The 18,014-nt window shown below is 43.3% G+C and overlaps 1 protein-coding gene across 4 annotated transcripts in view; it reads left to right on the forward strand.

Annotated features, from left to right (window-relative positions):
* Positions 1-3,846: 3,846 nt before the first annotated feature.
* Positions 3,847-18,014, forward strand: part of rims4 (regulating synaptic membrane exocytosis 4) — a 70,146-nt gene continuing 55,978 nt past the window's right edge. For all 4 annotated transcript variants that reach the window (XM_028576708.1, XM_028576709.1, XM_028576706.1 and 1 more), the window contains exon 1: positions 3,847-3,943. In XM_028576708.1, coding sequence (XP_028432509.1) covers positions 3,847-3,943 — 97 coding nt within the window. The remainder of the gene's footprint in view (positions 3,944-18,014) is intronic.

Below are 18,014 nucleotides of genomic sequence, written 5' to 3' on the forward strand. Positions count from 1 at the left end.
GTACCCGTGTATATATGCCGTCAATGCCATCATGAGCATGTCAGACCTATAGGTGGCAGTGTAACGAGAAGCTCAAGCCCACGTTAACCAATCAGAATCCCGAAAATAGCAACAACAGAACCAAATCGCTTCCTCCCTCTTCTCTTCCTCGGCTGCCTAAACCTCCATTTGTCTCAGGCCTAGTCCACACGGACACGGGTATTTTTAAAAACGGAGGAGAAAAAACTCCGGTTATAAAAATACCCGTGTCCGTGTGGACTAGGCCTAACTCTGGGGGTTACGGTAAATAAGCTAAATTCCCAATAAGTCGACGTGTTCCTTTAAGTTTGAGTACCAAATTCCGTGTCAGGAGGTAGGGGCGGGGGATGGGTCGAACAAACACAGGGCATTCACCCTGGAGACCAGGGTTTGTGTCCCGTTTGAAAATTAAAGTAAACGTCAAGTTTTTCGGGTTTTTATTACTTCCTATTTTTTACAGAACAACCGGAGCTGCGTCACATGCATGAACAGAAGTGATGTAGCATAGTGAATGTACTGATTTTTACCCAAACCACAATCTTTTTCTAAACTTACCTAAGTAGTTCTCTTGCCTAGACCTAACCAAGTAGTTCTGTGCCTAAACGTAACCAAGCTGCGTAAACAATGTCTTTCAAACCGTTGTTGGCAATAGGCTCGTTGGAGATGAACTGCGCCTCGCCTGTAAGGTGGACTAGAGCAGGCGGGAGCAGCCGGGGGCGGTGACAAAAATCTGCTGTCAAGTCGGACAGTTTTCCAGCCATTTCCAGCAGCCTTCAGGCTGAACAGGAAGTGACAGAAACACTGTGGCCCGATTCCGATTTAATAAAATGTTATCAGGCCCATATATCAGCTCCTACACAGTCTCCAGTTGTTTTTATTATGCTCTACATGTGATCTGCTCTACATGTGATCTGTTGCTGATTTTAATTAACACCTGTAGATGATCCGTAATCTAACGGATTTAGTCTCTCTGACTTGTAAACATAACTATCAGCCACACAACAGGTGTTCTGTACAGAATAAGCCTTTAAATCAGACAAATAGCAGTTAAAATCCTTCCGATTCAAAATCAATAAAAAGTTTATTTAAAACGTCATCATGTTGAGTCGGTTCTGAACCAATCAGCTGTTAGATCAGCTGAGAGGCCGGCGTTTCCCAGCATGCCCTGGGTCCGCCTGGGTCTTGGTTCTGGGTCGGTGAAAAGCAACTGCGCTGCCTGCGTCTCAGAACTGCGGCCGCCTTGATCTCGTGAGGTTATAGTTGCCCACGTGTGCGTGATGTCAGAGCGAGTCGTCGGGATCAAGTCGGACACAAATCTGACCGGCATGAGACCGATAGTCGACAAGTACCTTAAGGGAAAGTTGAAAAGAACTTTGAAGAGAGAGTTCAGAAGGGCGCCGATCGCCGGTGATCGATTCTGCGGCTCATCTCGAGCGAGCCTATTGTCAGTCGGTCAAACACTGTGACTGAAATATCTCAACATCTACTGAATGGATTGGTACAAACATCTGTTCAGACATTCCTGATGGTGATAAGGAAAGAAAATAGTTCCTTCATGAAACTGCACACAACCAGGTTTGTGGAACATCTTGAGTAACCGGGTTATGGATTCTGTAAAGAGACATTGCTGTTGGGTTTCTCAAATGTATTTTTTGGTGCGCTCTGAGCACCACAAGCCGAGATCCATCAAGTTCCATTACGTTGGAGAGAAGGCTGACATCTCAACACTGGGCAACTCACACCTAAACAATCTAGTTAAAAGGTAAGACAACACTCTCCACAGATATCCCATTTCCCTTGTGAAATGTGTAACATCCACAGGCAACTGTCACACAGATCTCCTGCTCTTTGTGAACTCATGAACTGAATCTTTAATGATTGATCCAGCGCCCCAGGATTTACTATGAGATTTCTGGTCTCACTGTTAGCTTGTAGAGCTGGTAAAGACAAGTCTTTTTGCCTGCTGTGAAGGAGGTAAGGAGGTCAGTAGAGGTGTGGAGTGAATGGATGTTTCAGTGGTGCTTCTTCTTTCACTTTTGCATTGTGTTTTGTAACTGTAGTCCAAGCTGCGGTGAAATGTAGTGTTTTAAAAGAAATATAGAGAAAGGCATCGTTCAACATTTGAACCCCTCTTTGGGCTTTGATTCATGTGTTTCTGATGATTTTTGCTTGGAAAAGGTTGGCGACCGCCACTATCAAGAGACACAATGAGAGAGAGAGAGAGAGAGAGAGAGAGAGAGAGAGAGAGAGAGAAAGAGACCTTGTAAACTTGTCCTGCCCTGCATTGCCTCCACTGTCCCCCAAGCCACGCCCATATTCCCTCATGCACATTTTGATTGGTGGGGCTGCCAGCAACAGTCTGCTCTCCATCCCCTCTGTTTCCCCCTCCGCTCTCTCCCTCTCTCTCTCTCTCTCTCCTTTCCCCTCCCTTTCCCCCCCCCCTCGCTCTCCATACAGCTCACCAGTGAATGAATCCAGTCAGACACAAGCTGTTAAACAGTACAGCCTCTCTCTCTCACTCTCTCTCTCTCTCTCTGTTGCTCTCCTTTATCATCTCTCTCTCTCTCTCTCTCTCTCTCTCTCTCTCTGTCCTTTCCCGTCTCAGAGGCAGACAGTCAGTGGAGCATCGGCACAGCAACGGGAGAGACACGGGAGCGACACAGGACTTGACAGTCAGAGAAGAAGAGGACAGCGAACCTCGCTGACAGCAACACGACATCAGGAGCATTTAGGAGGCACAGCATCAGTTGGAAGGCGGTTCAAATCAAAGCAGAAGCAACAGATTGCCCCCAGTTGCAGTTGTTGCTGCAACTGATGCTCTCCTGGCTGATCCAAGCCTTGGAAATGAAGCAGATTTGCAACAGCTCCTGCAGCTGACGTCTCCTAGGGTTTTAAAAGTCAGTTTCATCTGCGCGGAAAAGAAATGCTTTTGCTCTGTCAAAGCACGAGGGAAAGGCAACGCTGAGCATACGGCAACCCAAAAATAAAAAAAAAAGCTCAGATTCAGCCGGAGAGAGCAACACGTTTCACGCTGGGCGCCAACAGCAACCTCGGCCGCCAGCGTCCCCTCCCATCTTTCTATCCTTCGCCGGGATCTGAAGAAGACCAGGCGTCCGAGCTGTGAATGCACAAACAGGCGGAGGATGCGAGGTTGACATGCCGAGAGCACAGGTCAGGGAGTTTTGCCGTCAGACGAAAAGAGCAAGAACAGGTTTTTATCGGCGCGAAGATCAGGTAGGACTCGCAACCAAGACAACAACAAGTCCGTCAGACCATCACCTGCACTTCTGAGGACAACACGGGGCATAAACAGGAGGATGTACACCAGCGTCTGCCCGAGAACGGAAGCAAAACAAGAATCCCAGAAACTAGAGCAGGAATGACAGGAAAAGAGCGATTCAACTCGGCCACGCACATCCACAGATAGATGTCCATTTGGAAAGAAAAGCATAAACAAAGATCCCATCGATCCGAGACACTAAAACCTCCTCAAAAGTGAGCAACCGACAGCGAGATCTCTCACTTTCAGAGGGATGCGTTTGCATTTGGTCTGACGCCGCCGAGAAACGTCGACGTCTTTCTTTGACTTCTACTTCTGCTGCCACTCGCCGCAAGTACGTTGTTGCGCCGATTTCCTTTCGGTGCGAGCGTCTCGGGGGGTTGGGGGGGGGTGTTTCTTGCCGGACTCTTCTTTTTCTGGGGTGAGGTGGATCTGCCGTCGGGGGCAGCTGACAGCTATCCAAGACGCCGCGAGCCGTGCTCCGCGTGAAGAATGCCCAGCCTCGCTTGGCCAAGCCGGCCGACCCGGGGCCGACCGCGGGCCTCTACATGGAAAGATCGCAGAGCCGCATCAGCCTGTCGGCGTCCTTCGAGGCCCTCGCCATCTACTTCCCCTGCATGAACTCCTTCGACGAGGATGATGGGGGTGAGTGGTGACACACACACACACACACATACACACACATAAAACCACAATGAGATTGATGGAGCCATACATAAAACATAGGACACGTGTTATATGTCACCTGTCTGCTGGAAAACTGACGTTTCCATCCACCCGTCAGGCAGTATGTTATGTTAATCTGTCAGAGGACAGTCTCACTATCCTTTCAACATGCGTTCCTGTATAGTGTTTATGTTTAATATTTATGTTGGCAGATTTTCTCATATCCAAAAATCCCCATTTTTTAGTTCATGTTAAATTGCTAAATGTTGATCCAGTGGTTTGACTTTAAGACACAGTATACTGTCCATATTGTGCACAATATGTGTAAAACGTGATACTGACATTTATTTCTGAAACAGCTATCGTCTGGAAGACAAAACGATATGATATTGGTTTAATCATCTATGTGATCGATCAAGCTAACATAGCTCCTAGTGTAATGAATTGCTGCTTTTCCCTGTTTAATGCCATTTAAAATGAATATGTTTTGTTTTTTGGACTGTTGTTGTTGGAAAAAACATCATGTTGGGCGCTTGGAAATTGTGACAGCCATTTTCCCCTGTTCTGACATTTCATAGAGTCAATTATTAATCTATCATTTGAAAAGATAATAGACATATTAAATGATATTGGAAAAAGAAATGTGCTAGCTGCAGCCCTGGTAAGATTACAGATAAAATATAGATATGACTGATGTTTATCTGAATGGCAGATGTCCACTTAGCTGATAATGTTGGCATTTAACCAAATGAAATCCTTCAGTGTGTGTGTGTGTGTGTGTGTGTGTGTGTGTGTGTGTGTGTGTGTGTGTCCAATATATACTGTAGGTATAACGTGGTGTCTGCAACACAAAACTACAAGTGATTTCATCCTCTGAAATGTCACTCGAGAGCTTTCTGAATAACAAGCGGCCCTTAAACCTCTTCATTTGATGACAGTGTTCGTCTCTTACTTTTTGCGGTCCCATTAGTTATTTTGTATCGCGGCCTGTAGAAGTCAGTTTAGAAAGGGATGAGATATGAAACATGTCTCCTGAGGGACCTGACCTGAGCAGACTCTAATGTCTTGACCACAATGTGGTCTGTCTTTACATATTTCTTTTCAAATATATCCTTCAATAGCGCGTGTCACGCATGTGATTTAAATTAAAGAAATTGCACGTATTTTTATGTATTTTCATTCAGAATCAGATCATCTTTTTATCGTAGCAAAATCAGGCAAAGATTAGTGTGTGTGCAGACACGTGTGTCTAGTGTTCAGGTGTGTGTGTGTGTGTCTTGTGTTTAGGCGTGTGTGTGTGTGTGTGTGAGAGAGAGAGAGAGAGAGAGAGAGAGCCTGTGCACACCTGCGTGGTTATGTCTGGTTAGCTATGATGAGATTGTCGGTAGGATCAAGTATTTCCTAAAATCGGGTGCATCAGATGATGTAATTCATTTAGCTCTGGAGTGGTATTATTGCTATATTACATGAATTTCATACTAATCCTGTCTGGAAAACTGCAGTACTGGGTTGTCTTTCACATACAAATTGAAGCAAAGGATACAAGTATACTGTATGTTTTTTTTATTTTTTTAAGATTATTTTTGGGGGCATTTTTAGGCCTTTATTTCCACAGGACAGATGAAGACATGAAAGGGGAGAGAGAGGCAGCAAAGGTATGTTGATAAAAGATCTCCTGAAATAAACACATCACAATAGTCATGGGCGGTGCTGAGCACCAGGCAGAGCCACGGTGCCTCTGCAAAATAGCCTCGGGAAGGAACTTGTTTTGTACATTCAAAGGTTGTTTTCGTTGTGCAACAGAAAACTCAGATTGGACAGGTAGTCTAGCTAGCTGTCTGGATTTACCCTGCAGAGATCTGAGGAGCAGTTAACCAGAGTCCTCAGAAATCCACCGGAGGTTAGAATGCCAACACGAAGAAAGCGGAAGGTGACGGAAGTCCGGCCGAAAAGAATAAAATCCGGCTGAATTTCCGACGGCGACGGAGCAATCCCGGAAATGGAACGTCGTCGATATAGACTGTGTCTTACCCGGCGCCACCCCTAAACCAAGTGAGAACGCGTCTGACACAGGCAATCTACCGTCGTGTGCTACATGTGTGAAAGGGCACGTTCATGTGAGAAAACAGCTTTAATCTTTTTGAATGGGACATCCTGGGTTCTTGATATTAATTCAGTTTATATTCAATGATATTCATTTAATTTTCACTATTTTCATTGTAAGTCTCACCTTACATGTCACCTTAAAACGGTAAGTAAGATGAGTTTAACTGCGTTTGTGTGTGTGTCAGGTCAGCTAGCATATCTACTGTGTAAATTTAACAAAATGTCCTGGAAAATTGGATCCCAGTGATGTCTGGGCACACAGGACACACACCCACAACAACAAAAAACTTGCCAAAGCTAATTCACGCTGTCACTTGCTTCCAAGGTATGTGTGTTCGCTGACACTAATCGAGAAACAGCCGGATGAAGCGCGGCATGCTGGGAACATCACCTTTCTTTTCTTCTTCTTTTTACACTTTCAAACAGATTTCAAACTGCCGACGCCCTCTTCCTCCTTCACACACCAACACACACTCATGCGTTTTGTGCTCAGGCTCTTACTCATTCTGTCTTCCCACAGCATGGTCTTGACTCTACTCGCCCTTTTTTTTTTTTTTTTTTTTTTGGAATTCAATGGAGCAGGTTGATGAGGTGAGTGGAAGCAGGCGTGCCTTGTCTGCTGCCTGGATAAGCCAGCCATGCCCCATGTCTGACATAGGGCCCAGGTACAGCGGAAATACAGTATAACACAAACTCTCTCTTGCTCTCATATATATAGGCCCTCCCATGCAGAGACGCACATTTACACACTTTTAGGTAGGGCTGTCCTCGACTAAAGAAATTCTTAGTCGACTAACACTTATACGATTTTGTCGACTAATCGATTAGTTGATTTAATTGACAGAGCTGTGCGCTTTGAGAGGTGGTTAAGACTAGAAAAGCACAATATAAATGTAGTTAATTAACCATCTGTAAAACTGAGTTTCTCCACAATTAATCCTGCAAAAGCACCACTTTAAATCTTGTGTTTACCATAAATATGCTCAGAAGTTTCTTGGAAATAAGTAATTAAGCATGAATAAGCATAAAAAATGGCTAATCGACTAAAGAAATCTTAGTCGACTAAGACCAAAACGACCGATTAGTCGACTAATCGAATAAGAGGTGGCAGCCCTACTTTTAGGAGCGTCGGTTCACACACACACACACACACACACACACACACACACACACACAGAGTCATGAAAGCAGTAGTGTGTGAGGTAATCAGAGCAGAGCGGCAGGCCGTGGTTTGTGGCTCTCAGTCTAATTGAACGCTAATATGGCTGCTGATTGTGGCTGACTGCAGATAAATAGAGGCCTGATTGCAGGTTAATTCTCTCCTTTTTCCGTCTCCATGTTTCTCTGTCAAGACTTCACTCTCTCAACCCCCTTTTCACCCTGCGGTTTATAAATCCTGTTTGCAGGTTAACTCTGTCTTTCCACCTTAAATTGTCTTTTAATCCCTTTTTTCCTCCCCTTCTTTTTTTTTTTACCCTCCCTTTCTTTCCCTTTTCTATCCCCTCACTCTCTTTGTTTAACTCTCTCACTTCAGTTCAGTCTACTTTTCAAATATATTTCACTGACAGGACAGGAAGGACGACTTTTCTCACGGCAGCAGAGCATCAAGTGAAGTAATAAAAATAGACGGTGGAACACAGAACTACAGCCTGAACTGTTGTTTACATGAGGAATTAGCCGCTGATTCTGAAGACCTGGACATTTAACATTCCCACCATAGTTATGTTAAATATCTTGGTGTTAGAAAATCAAAATGGGCTGTGATGGTGTGGGCACGATGCTCCAGGTTACAGGTGAGATGATGCAGGAAGTCCATTTTGAGTAATAGATTAATGAGTTGAAAGGCTTACCGAGCGACTTTGAGTCCATGAAAAGCGCTATATAAATTCAATTTATTATTATTATTATTACCGAAACAATGTTCAGTGGTTCATAATGATATGAGGTGGATTTTACATACTCTGTCTGGACTAGGTGTATGCACTTTATTTTATTTAATTGGACCAAACAGTGCGATGCACGCATGGATTGGCCATCGGGAGTAGCAGGAGATTTCCTGCTGGGCTGGCATATTTGTGCGGGCTGCACGGTCGGAAGCTTTTTTTTTTTTTTTTTTTTTCTGATCGACCCACAGAGAGGAGAGAGAGATCACATGATTGGCCCACTGGTTGTGGCGGGTTGGTCTAGTTCTCTGTCTGATGGCGCAAGTCTACAGTGTGGAAGGTGTTTGGGTCAAGGTTTTGGCCTCCAGTTCCTAATAATTTATTTGTTCCGCTAAATTCACTAAATCTTCTACAATCTGATCAGCTGAGTGAAAGTAAAAGACAGATTTGATTTAAACATGAGTATTGCTAAGTGACAGATGCAACATGATAACATAACCTACACCTCTCTCTCTGACCTGAATTACAGATTGGTGTTGTTCCCCTCTTTTCTCTCGTCTCCTCAGATGATCAGCAACAAAACACACACACACACACACACACACACCCTTATATATGTGTAATCTAGCAGCTCAGGTGTCAGATTTCACTGCTCTTGGTGACAGACTCACAGCTGAGCTGATTCTGTTAAATATGAAAAATCAAATGTTCACTCAGCCACTCATCGACTGACATAAAGCAACATCCAACATCCATTTGTCTTAAAGGAGAAATCCCCCTAAAAGTCATAATGTTTACAGTATTGTAGAGCATTCCAGAAGGTACTCACTGTCCCTCAGATGTTCTCGTTGTACATTTCCCAGAAGTGTTCTTGACAATGGCTGTCCACTTCTGCGATGAATCTCTTCCTGTATGGTTGCAAAATGGCAACTATAAAAATAAGCGTTTGCCATCTTTTGTTTTACATAGTCAATGGTGGAATAAGTACACTGTACAAGTACACTATAAGAGAGAACACTGATACTAGAGTTTGATTTTACTCCAATACAAGTACTGCATTGAAAATGTTACTTATGCTCCCTTAGCAGAGGCAAATATGATATGACGCAATTTTTGACCCATTCATATGAGACAGGTGACACTGGTTAATCTCCCGTGCTTGTGGACTCTTGCTGTACGTACATCACTGCAGATTCAAAATTTTTCCTATACAGGCCTAATTGAATTCCCACTCCGGACACATTTTAAAGTATCTGCTAGGATTAATATTTAGTTAAACATGGTTTTCCCACATAAAAAGAAAACACTTCAGACTGGGTTCAGATAGGAGGCGGAAGTGGCCCGAAGCGCTGCCCGCTTTCTTTTAAATAATAATAAAGACCTGTATTCTAGATAACTAGGACTACAGTTGAAAATTAGCCAGCTGGCTAACACTGGCGCATTTACAGAATTGTTGATTAAAATGCATGGTCCTAATAAATAAATCAGTCCCTCCAGAAAATTATGCGATTATGCGATTGCATAATTCAATGCATAATCAGCCAAAGTCCGCATATTGATGCGGGGGCCGCATTTTTTCAAATACGCCGCACTTTCACCGCATAAATTCCACGCAAAATATGTGGGGCTTGCATGATTTCATAATCCCCACATTTTCGTTGCAAAAAAGTCCAATATATCTTAGCAGAAAGATGAAGCATTGAAAAATGTTGCGTTTACTTCACACAAGAGCAGCCATTTTCCCCTGTTGCCAAGGGAACGTTATGAAGTGACGTAATTATGCGACGTGAACATCATCGAAAATCAGGGTGTTGGGGAAATCACTTTTTTTTCTCTTTTTCATCAAACCGTAGTTTTTGCAAGTTCCCGCAATTTTTGCAAGTTCCCGCAATTTCATCGCATAAAATTGCATAAATATCCCGCATATTCCATCGCATTTTTTAAGAAAACGGGCCCGCATAATCAAGCATTTTTGCCCGCAATAATCACAAAAATACTCCACATTTTTCTGGAAGGACTGATACATCTTAAAACCAATTGGGCTGTTCAGACAGGGCGCTCCATAATCTACAGTAATAGTTTTCGGCATCCCAATGAAATCAGCCACTAGCAGAGGTATCAGAATGTTAACTGGGCGCTATGCAGTCGCGTTTTTGCTCACAGGTTTCTCTATAGAGCTCCCCTACAGCTTCGGAATAGATATTTGGCAGCTCCTATGTTTACTTGTGTCTGACTCCTCGCTCGGTCAGTCTGCCGTTTCCTCTTTCTCTGTTCCTCCGATGATGCTTTCCTAGCTTTCTGCGTCTTTTTTTGCCGGCTCAGCCATGACGATAGTGTGAAAAACTCCATTGCTACCTTGTTAGCTCACAAGGCGCTACGGGAAAGCGAGACGACCACCATTCAATCCGAAAAAAGTCATATAACCATTCCAAAGACTCGGAAGCTGTTCAGTTAAGGTAAATTAAGCTAAAAAAAACCTACATAGTTTCCCTTTAAGAGTAGTTAGCATCTTTTATTTGTTTATGTTGCATGCTAGCCTGTTAGCTTGTAACTGGCAGTGGCTGACAGCTATGACGACGGTGTGCTGTGCACTGGGGTTTCAGGTATCTTTTCTGGCTTTTGCATCTTAGACAGCGATTGGCTTTCGTGTCTGTTAAGTGCCAAATAAATGTTAGCCGCGGCCGCGGGTACGTTTGAATTTTAGATTTTAGAGAAGTGGAGACGAATGTGAAAACACCTCTACAAACTTTGCACAAATCTATGTCAGTAAAGTTAAGATATGACATTTAAGGGTACATAAACAAAAAAAAAAAACTATATATTAAAGTCCATTTTCTTGATATAGATACCATACTTTAGACCTTTATACTAATAATGACATGCAAAACTACTGTGCACTGAAGAAAATGGCCCGGGAAAGCAAAGGTACAATATTGCCAAAAGCAATTTTAACGAAGTAATGGTGTAAGTGTTTTAAGGAGTTTTATTTCCTCTCAGGCTTTTTCTTGTTCATTCTGATCTTTCCATTAATCAGATGGAGAAAAAAAAAATCTCTAATATAGAAAAACAGAACAGGCTGCTGCTCAGGGAAACTAATTGAGTCTATATTTCTTTGTGTGAGTGTTTGCTGCTGTAATTCTCTGCATGTGGGAACCAAATGTTCTCAGAAGATGAGAAAAAATTTAAATCTTCCAAAGGGAGGATTCTTTTTTGGCCCCCAACTTTCTTAAATGGCTGATTTCGGACAACATCCTGTTAGGATTAGAACTAGGATAACATGTAAGTTAAAGGTAACGTAGTAGTCTATAGCTTTACATTTTAGCTATGTTTGTTTCTGAGTATACAGTATATCTGTGTGCATGATACAGAAATTAGAGAGTGTCCTTAAGGTTTAGCGGAAGCCAACGTTTCCTCCTAAGAGTCCTGGCTTTTTGTGACTTATGACTAGGGTTGGGCATCGTTTGGATATTAACGATTCTAATTCCAATTCCGATTCTTCCTTTCGATTCCGGTTCTTATCGATTCTCGATTCCGATTCTTTGAGTGGTGGAGTTGAAACCGGTCACATGCTTATTTCACAAATAAGAGGAAAGTTTTATTTTGATTCAAAGGTGGGTTGCAGTTTGACGGGGCTTTTTCAATGGAAAATAAAGCCACGCTAGACCACCAATTACTGTGCTCCATGGCTGCAACACAACAAGCGCCTGGCCGCTATGGAAACCAAAACTTGCGCATGTTAAATTTGGAACCCATGATCAGATTTGAAACCAAATCCTCCAAACGATTCCAATAAAGAAACGATTAAAATGGAATCGTAATTTTTGAAACGATTCCAAGTAGAAATCGGTTCTCGATGCCCAACCCTACTTATGACAGCAACACTTTCTCACGCCCAACTCGTCAAATACTGATGTATAATGATGGTCAGGAACCCTAGGCATCACTTTTTAATGCTATTGGTATCCCTTTGGCGTCATTTTAGAATGTGCTTGGTCAGGACCCATTGGTGTCACTTTTTAACGCTCTGGGTATCCCTTTGGCGTAATTTTTCAACGGGCTTTGTTAGGACCCTTGGAATTATTTTTTAACGGTACGGTTACTCCTTTATCGTAATTTAAAAAAAACGCTTGGTCAGGACCCATTGGTGTCACTTTTTAACGCTCTGGGTATCCCTTTGGCGTCACTTTTCAATGTGGTTGGTCAGGACCCATGGCATCACTTTTTAATGCTATCTGTATCCATTTGGCGTCATTTTACAACGTACTAGTCAGGGACCCTTGACGTCACATTTTAATGCTTTGAGTATCCCTTTGGCGTAATTATTAAATGTGCATGGTAAAACCACTTAGGGTTAGGAAAGGAGCGTAGGGGGGTTAAAAAATGTACGTTTAAGTGACACGAAATGGAACACGAAACCTGGTTTCCTGGAAGAAAGTCCTGTGTTGTCGCTCCTCATAGTACGTCATCTTACAGCGCCGTGGTCGAGCTGCTGCTCTGCTCAACGCGTTCCATACAGACGCTAAAGGGTGACGTCGGTATCTGACACTTAAGGCCACTGACCAGTCAGCATGTGTGCTTGGTCACAAGCTGTGAGAACAGCTCGACGGCGGAGAGTGTCAAATGTGTGTGAAGCGTAAGCAGTATGGGTGTGACGAGATCTCGTTGTACGAGATCTCGCGAGATTAAAACGTGACGAGATTTCTCGTCGAGGTGAAAAGTTTACATATTGTGTTCGTCTTGTCTGTCACTCTTTCCCCGTTTATTTTTTTCCGCAGGAAAACCAAAATGTTGCCACACAAATGATTTAAAAGTGGCAGGGGGATCTTCAATAGTAATTCCACGCTCCATCACGCTGACATCACATCGCCTCATGAGACAACTTTTCACCTCGACGAGAAATCTCGTCTCGTTCTCGTGAACCCAATCTCGTGATGTGTCTCGTCTCGTGGAGTAAGCGTCTCGTCACACCCCTAGTAAGCAGGCGTCCGATATTACAGCAGCTCAGGTAACGAGATGTCGCTCATTGTGGGATGATGTGGAACATTAGCCTTCAATGAATCGGGGGATGGATGGAAAAAGAGCGAAAGGAAGGAAAGATGGATGAGGGAGGAAAGCAAATAGAGAGAGAGAGAGAGAGAGAGAGAGAGAGAGAGAGAGATGGGAGGATGGAGGGAAAATGTAAGCAGAGTTAGTTGATGGATGTTGGCACAGAGGTGGACAGAGTAAAGAAAGAAAGGAGGATGAAAAAGGGATGGAAAGTGCCAAGTAGAATATGAAGAGAAAGAAATGAAGAGAAGAAAGCATCAATCATAAAGCATGCACGAAGACGGAACGACTGAAAGGAAGGAGAGAAGAGTGATAGAGGTGAAAGAACAGCAGTGGGAGGGAAGAAGTAAGAATTGAGAAATAAAATGGCTCAGGAGGTCTCTTTTTCCCTCCTTGCTCATTACCCTTGTCTTCTATCTCTCCTTCCTCTTGCATCCCCCGTCCTTACCCTTCGTTGTATCATTGCTCCATCCCTCCGTCTTCATTCAAGTCAAGTCACATGGAGGACAAAAGGGGAGTTGAAGCAAACACATACACACACACACAAACACAGAAACAAATAGTTTTCCAAGTCAAAGTAAATCTTGAATGTTTTTTAAAGAAAAAGATGTAGTGTAGTGTGATTCCAACCCGCAGGAGTGCTGCGAATGGGGCTACGATAATGTATAGTACCAAAATGAGGCAGAAAGATGCATGGAGCCGATGTCAAAGATATGAGTTATAGAGGAGAAAGCGGGAAGGAGAAAGAGGGGAGAACAAGAGGAGAAAGGTCTCTGGTGGGCCACTGAGTTGGAGAGATGACCCAGAAAAGTCAGGAGCACAAAATGGGACTGCCAGCAAAGGAGCTCTATTCTATAGGGAGGAGGAGGAGGAGGAGGAGGAGGAGGAGGAGGAGGAGGAGGAGGAGGAGCAGGTGAAGGCTGCAGGTGTTCATTTGTTATCCTGAGCAGTACGGCAGTAGGAAAGGTGTTCTTCAGCGTGTTAGAGTCTGGTGCATCAATATCCGCTGTGGTTGTTGTTTTCAGAGCAGTGTTTCTCAGCAGGATGCAGAAAAGCTGCACCCGGCAGCCGTGCACATCAGCAGCGCCACACGTTAGGGAGAGGTTTGATGAATTAGCATTTCATTACCCAGCGGTATATGACATCATACATCAGTATGTTCATCTTTACCAAATGAAGAACTAAAGAGCTATGGAGGGAAGGAATAATGTGTAACCTTTCAGAAAATAAACTGTCTAAAAACAACTAGAGCTATGTTATATTATTATTATACGACATAACCGTGACGTGACACTGTCATAACTATGACATGACACTGTCATGAATGTGTCATAAACGTTATAAACAGTCATGAATTTTTATGACCTCTGTCATTAAGTATTATTCGGTTTTTGTCATGACAAGTTGACATTGTTTGGCTTGTCTTGATTATGACAACCTGACATTAATCAAAGTGACATTACCAGAAGTTGTCTTGGTCATGACAAGTTGACATTACATTTCTTTGGGATGTCTTTGTATTGACAATTTGACATTAACCAGGATGACATTACCAGAGGATGTCTTTGTCATGACAACTTGACATAATGTCATCCTGTTTACTGTCAAGTTGTCTTAATAAGGACACAGAAATGTAAGGTCAAGTTGTCATGACAAATACATATTGTTAGCTGTGTACTACTATCCCTGTATGGATGGGATATTATTTCTATCTTTGTTGTCGGTCTGGCTCAGGTTAAACTTTTTGTAAAAAATGAACGAATACAAACAATGAACGCCACAAAACTATTTCATTATCCAGTTTGACAGTCAGTTATAATGGAAAAAGAACATAAATAAACTAATTTAACGTAGATTTTCTTTAGGGCTTTATTACGTGGTATCGGATCGGTGAATAAACTCTATGGTATCGGTATCGGACCATCTCTAGTTTAAACCTTCTCTTAAAATTAATACAGTAGTCTCTCTTTGGTAGTAGCTAGTCTCTCACGTGTCACTGAATTGTACATTCTGTAACCCCACCCATGATGTTTTCCTAAACCTAACTGTCCCCTTCTTGTGCCGCATGCCAGTTAAACGTACGTCGTGACCCAGAGCGTCAAAAAGTGACGCCAAGAGTCTCTAACCAAGCGTGTCTAAATATGACGCTTAAGGAGACTTTTTTGTCAATAACAATATTAAGTGTTGCTCTCAAACCCAACAAAGAACTCCTAAAAACTTTTCAACTACCACTAGCCCTCCCCCTCCCCCCCTTCATAATCACATTTCGCCTTTTATTCCTGCACATTCACACGTCTGCCTGATGATGATGATGATGAACCCATGGAGATCCAAATGGAGGTTCAGAGTACACACCAGGTAGAGATGGAGACAAGGATTGAAGGTGGAGGAGGATTCAGAGATGGAAAGAGTCTGAAAAAAAATTAAGCCCGTGCAGGAGACAGAAGAAGAAGTCTGAATGATTCACTTGTAACAGGCCAGACTGTCCTGACAGGCTGCATTGTGCCAGACTGAGTGCAGGAAGTCAAGTTGTCATGTGGGCTTCAAGTGGAGACAAAGCCACACGAGACGAGCTTCGCGACGCCTCTTCAAACATACCATTACATAATGAATGAGAGTGCGATTTCATTCTTAATGCCACAGCCGGCTAACAGCCGTGCTTTGTGTGGTAATGACAGGAAATCACTGAGAGGCAAATTGAATGTGTTGATCCGCTTTGACAGCCACCTCCCATATTCTCTCACGACAGGTGAAATCCTCCCTTTCCTGCTCGGACAGCTTGTAGATTGTTCTGATACGAATGTCTGTTCATCAAGAAATAGAAATATTAGTAAGGAGGAGGGGGGGGACCAGTTTTATCCTTTTTTCTCATATTTTTTCATCAGCCTCTCTCAGCCTCTTCAGTGTTCGCCTCTCATCACCTCTAATTTTCTGCCTTCACCTCCTGCTCTCTCTCTTGTCCCTAGTCAACTACTGTATTTATCTCTTCTTACACTCTTCTCTCCTTTTCCTTGTATTCTTCTTCTTCTCCTCCTCTCTCTAGAGCCCCTTTCCCACTGGACAAAACAACCACTAACACCTGCACTAACATCTGGCTTTTGTCTTTAGTGGGAAAGGTTATAATTGCCATTCATTCCCATGACAAAATGACTCTGCAGTATCCACGGATAAAAACTTTGCGTCTGTATCCGGGCAAGCAGCGCTCAAATATCGTTCCATATCGGTTTGCACAGTGTGAAAGAGAGACTGAATGAGTAACAGATCAGGCCTTCATGCTGCTTTTAGTGTTTACTAACCCTTTGACACACCCAAATAAAACCAGAAAGGCATACTTGTTTACTCATAATGGTGAAGAGGTCTGCCGCTAATTTTGGTGAAAAAAGGCTATATGTGTTCTAGGTTGATCTCAAAAATGTCCAAACTCAAAGGAAAATAGCATCTGGGGTTTTCTTTTCTTTTTTTTTATCAGTTACGGTAACAGTATACTCAACAAAGTTAGTGCTGAAATCCAGGCGAAATGTGGCAAAACAGGCATATATTTCACAGCAGACATTTTGACTTGTCGTATTCAAGTATCACAGTATGCCATGAGCTGTTTCCATTTCCATTTTCTCCTATAAATGAATTGGTGCTGGTAGCCATCACCTTTGAACAGAGCCAGGCTAGCTGTTTCCCTCTCTCTTTATGCGAAGCTAAGCTAACTGGCATTCTATTTAACAGACATGAGAGTGTTCTCATCCAACTCCCAGTCATAAAATGAGTGTTTTCCAAAATGTGGAACTTTTGCCTCAACCAGATGTTGTTAGTGGCCTAAACCGAACAACACATGAACTCCAGTCTCCAGTGTCAAGAGTGCTTTGCTCTGTACGTCCAATCATCATGCTTAGCCTCCTCCCTATGACATCTATACAATATAAGGATACGTCATACTTCCCTCCAGTATATACGTACATGTCATTTGTAAGGGACAAGGTTGAATTCCAGACACTCTGAACACACTAACAGGTATGAGTTCTGAGTTAATGCATGTGCTTTTTCAACCTGATCTCACAGAATTCCGTGAAATGAATACGCCCCCTTAACTAAAAATCTGTGGCAGTTTCACGGAATCGCAAAAAATTCCGTGATGGGCCCACAGAAGAATTCCGTGAAATGAACACGGCCCCTTAAGTTAAGGAAAAGGTCGTGGGTGGGCTTACGTTTCCATGACACGCGGGACAACAACGGCAAGGTTGGGTTTAGGAAAAGAAGAACGGGATGGTTGGGTTTAGGAAAACAATATCTGGACGAGGGACAACAACCGGACAGTTGGGTTCAGGAAAAGAAGAACGGGACGGTTACGGTTGGGTTTAGGAAACGTAACACGCGGGACACGATCCCTGGTCTCCTGAGTGAAAGTCCTGTTGTTTGTTGGGGACCAAGAGTCTGGTTAAATTTTAACCAAAAGGCCTCAGATTAAACTGACCTCTGGATACAGGACACACATGTGCTCAGAGACTAAGGAATCTTGGCCCCCAAAGCCGGGGTAATTCACACCTCCATGCGAAAGTGACAGCCAGAAGGGAAACGCCTCACAACTGGCAGGTAGTCAAAGAACTACAAGATTGTAGTCTTCACCCTTTCAAGAGTTTCGAGTCTTCCTATTGGTTCAGCGGGACCATAAACACAGCAGGGGGTCTTAACCTATAAAAAGCCTGATCCTAGGAAAATCCTCGTCTTCCATTGCAACTCCGTTGCTGAGGGGAGCGCACAAGCGCTTGTGCTGAACTTCCATTTTCTGGAGAAAGTGGATTTTATTTCGGTGGATCCTTGAAAACGCACCAGTGTTTTTATATCTGCAGTGAGAAGGACACAACGTTTTTCTTCTCAAAGTCGACTAAACTTGCCCCTTTCTGCCTTTTTGGAGGAAGTTTCTCCGTGGCTGCTGACGAGCGCCAAGGGATTCGTTCTGTTTCATTTCTGTGGAAATCTATGGACAGAAACAAACGGACTGAAGGCTTAGGTCTGGGCAGAGA

Source organism: Perca flavescens, chromosome 4 (assembly GCF_004354835.1).
Source record: "Perca flavescens isolate YP-PL-M2 chromosome 4, PFLA_1.0, whole genome shotgun sequence".
In the NCBI taxonomy this organism is placed as follows: domain Eukaryota; kingdom Metazoa; phylum Chordata; class Actinopteri; order Perciformes; family Percidae; genus Perca; species Perca flavescens.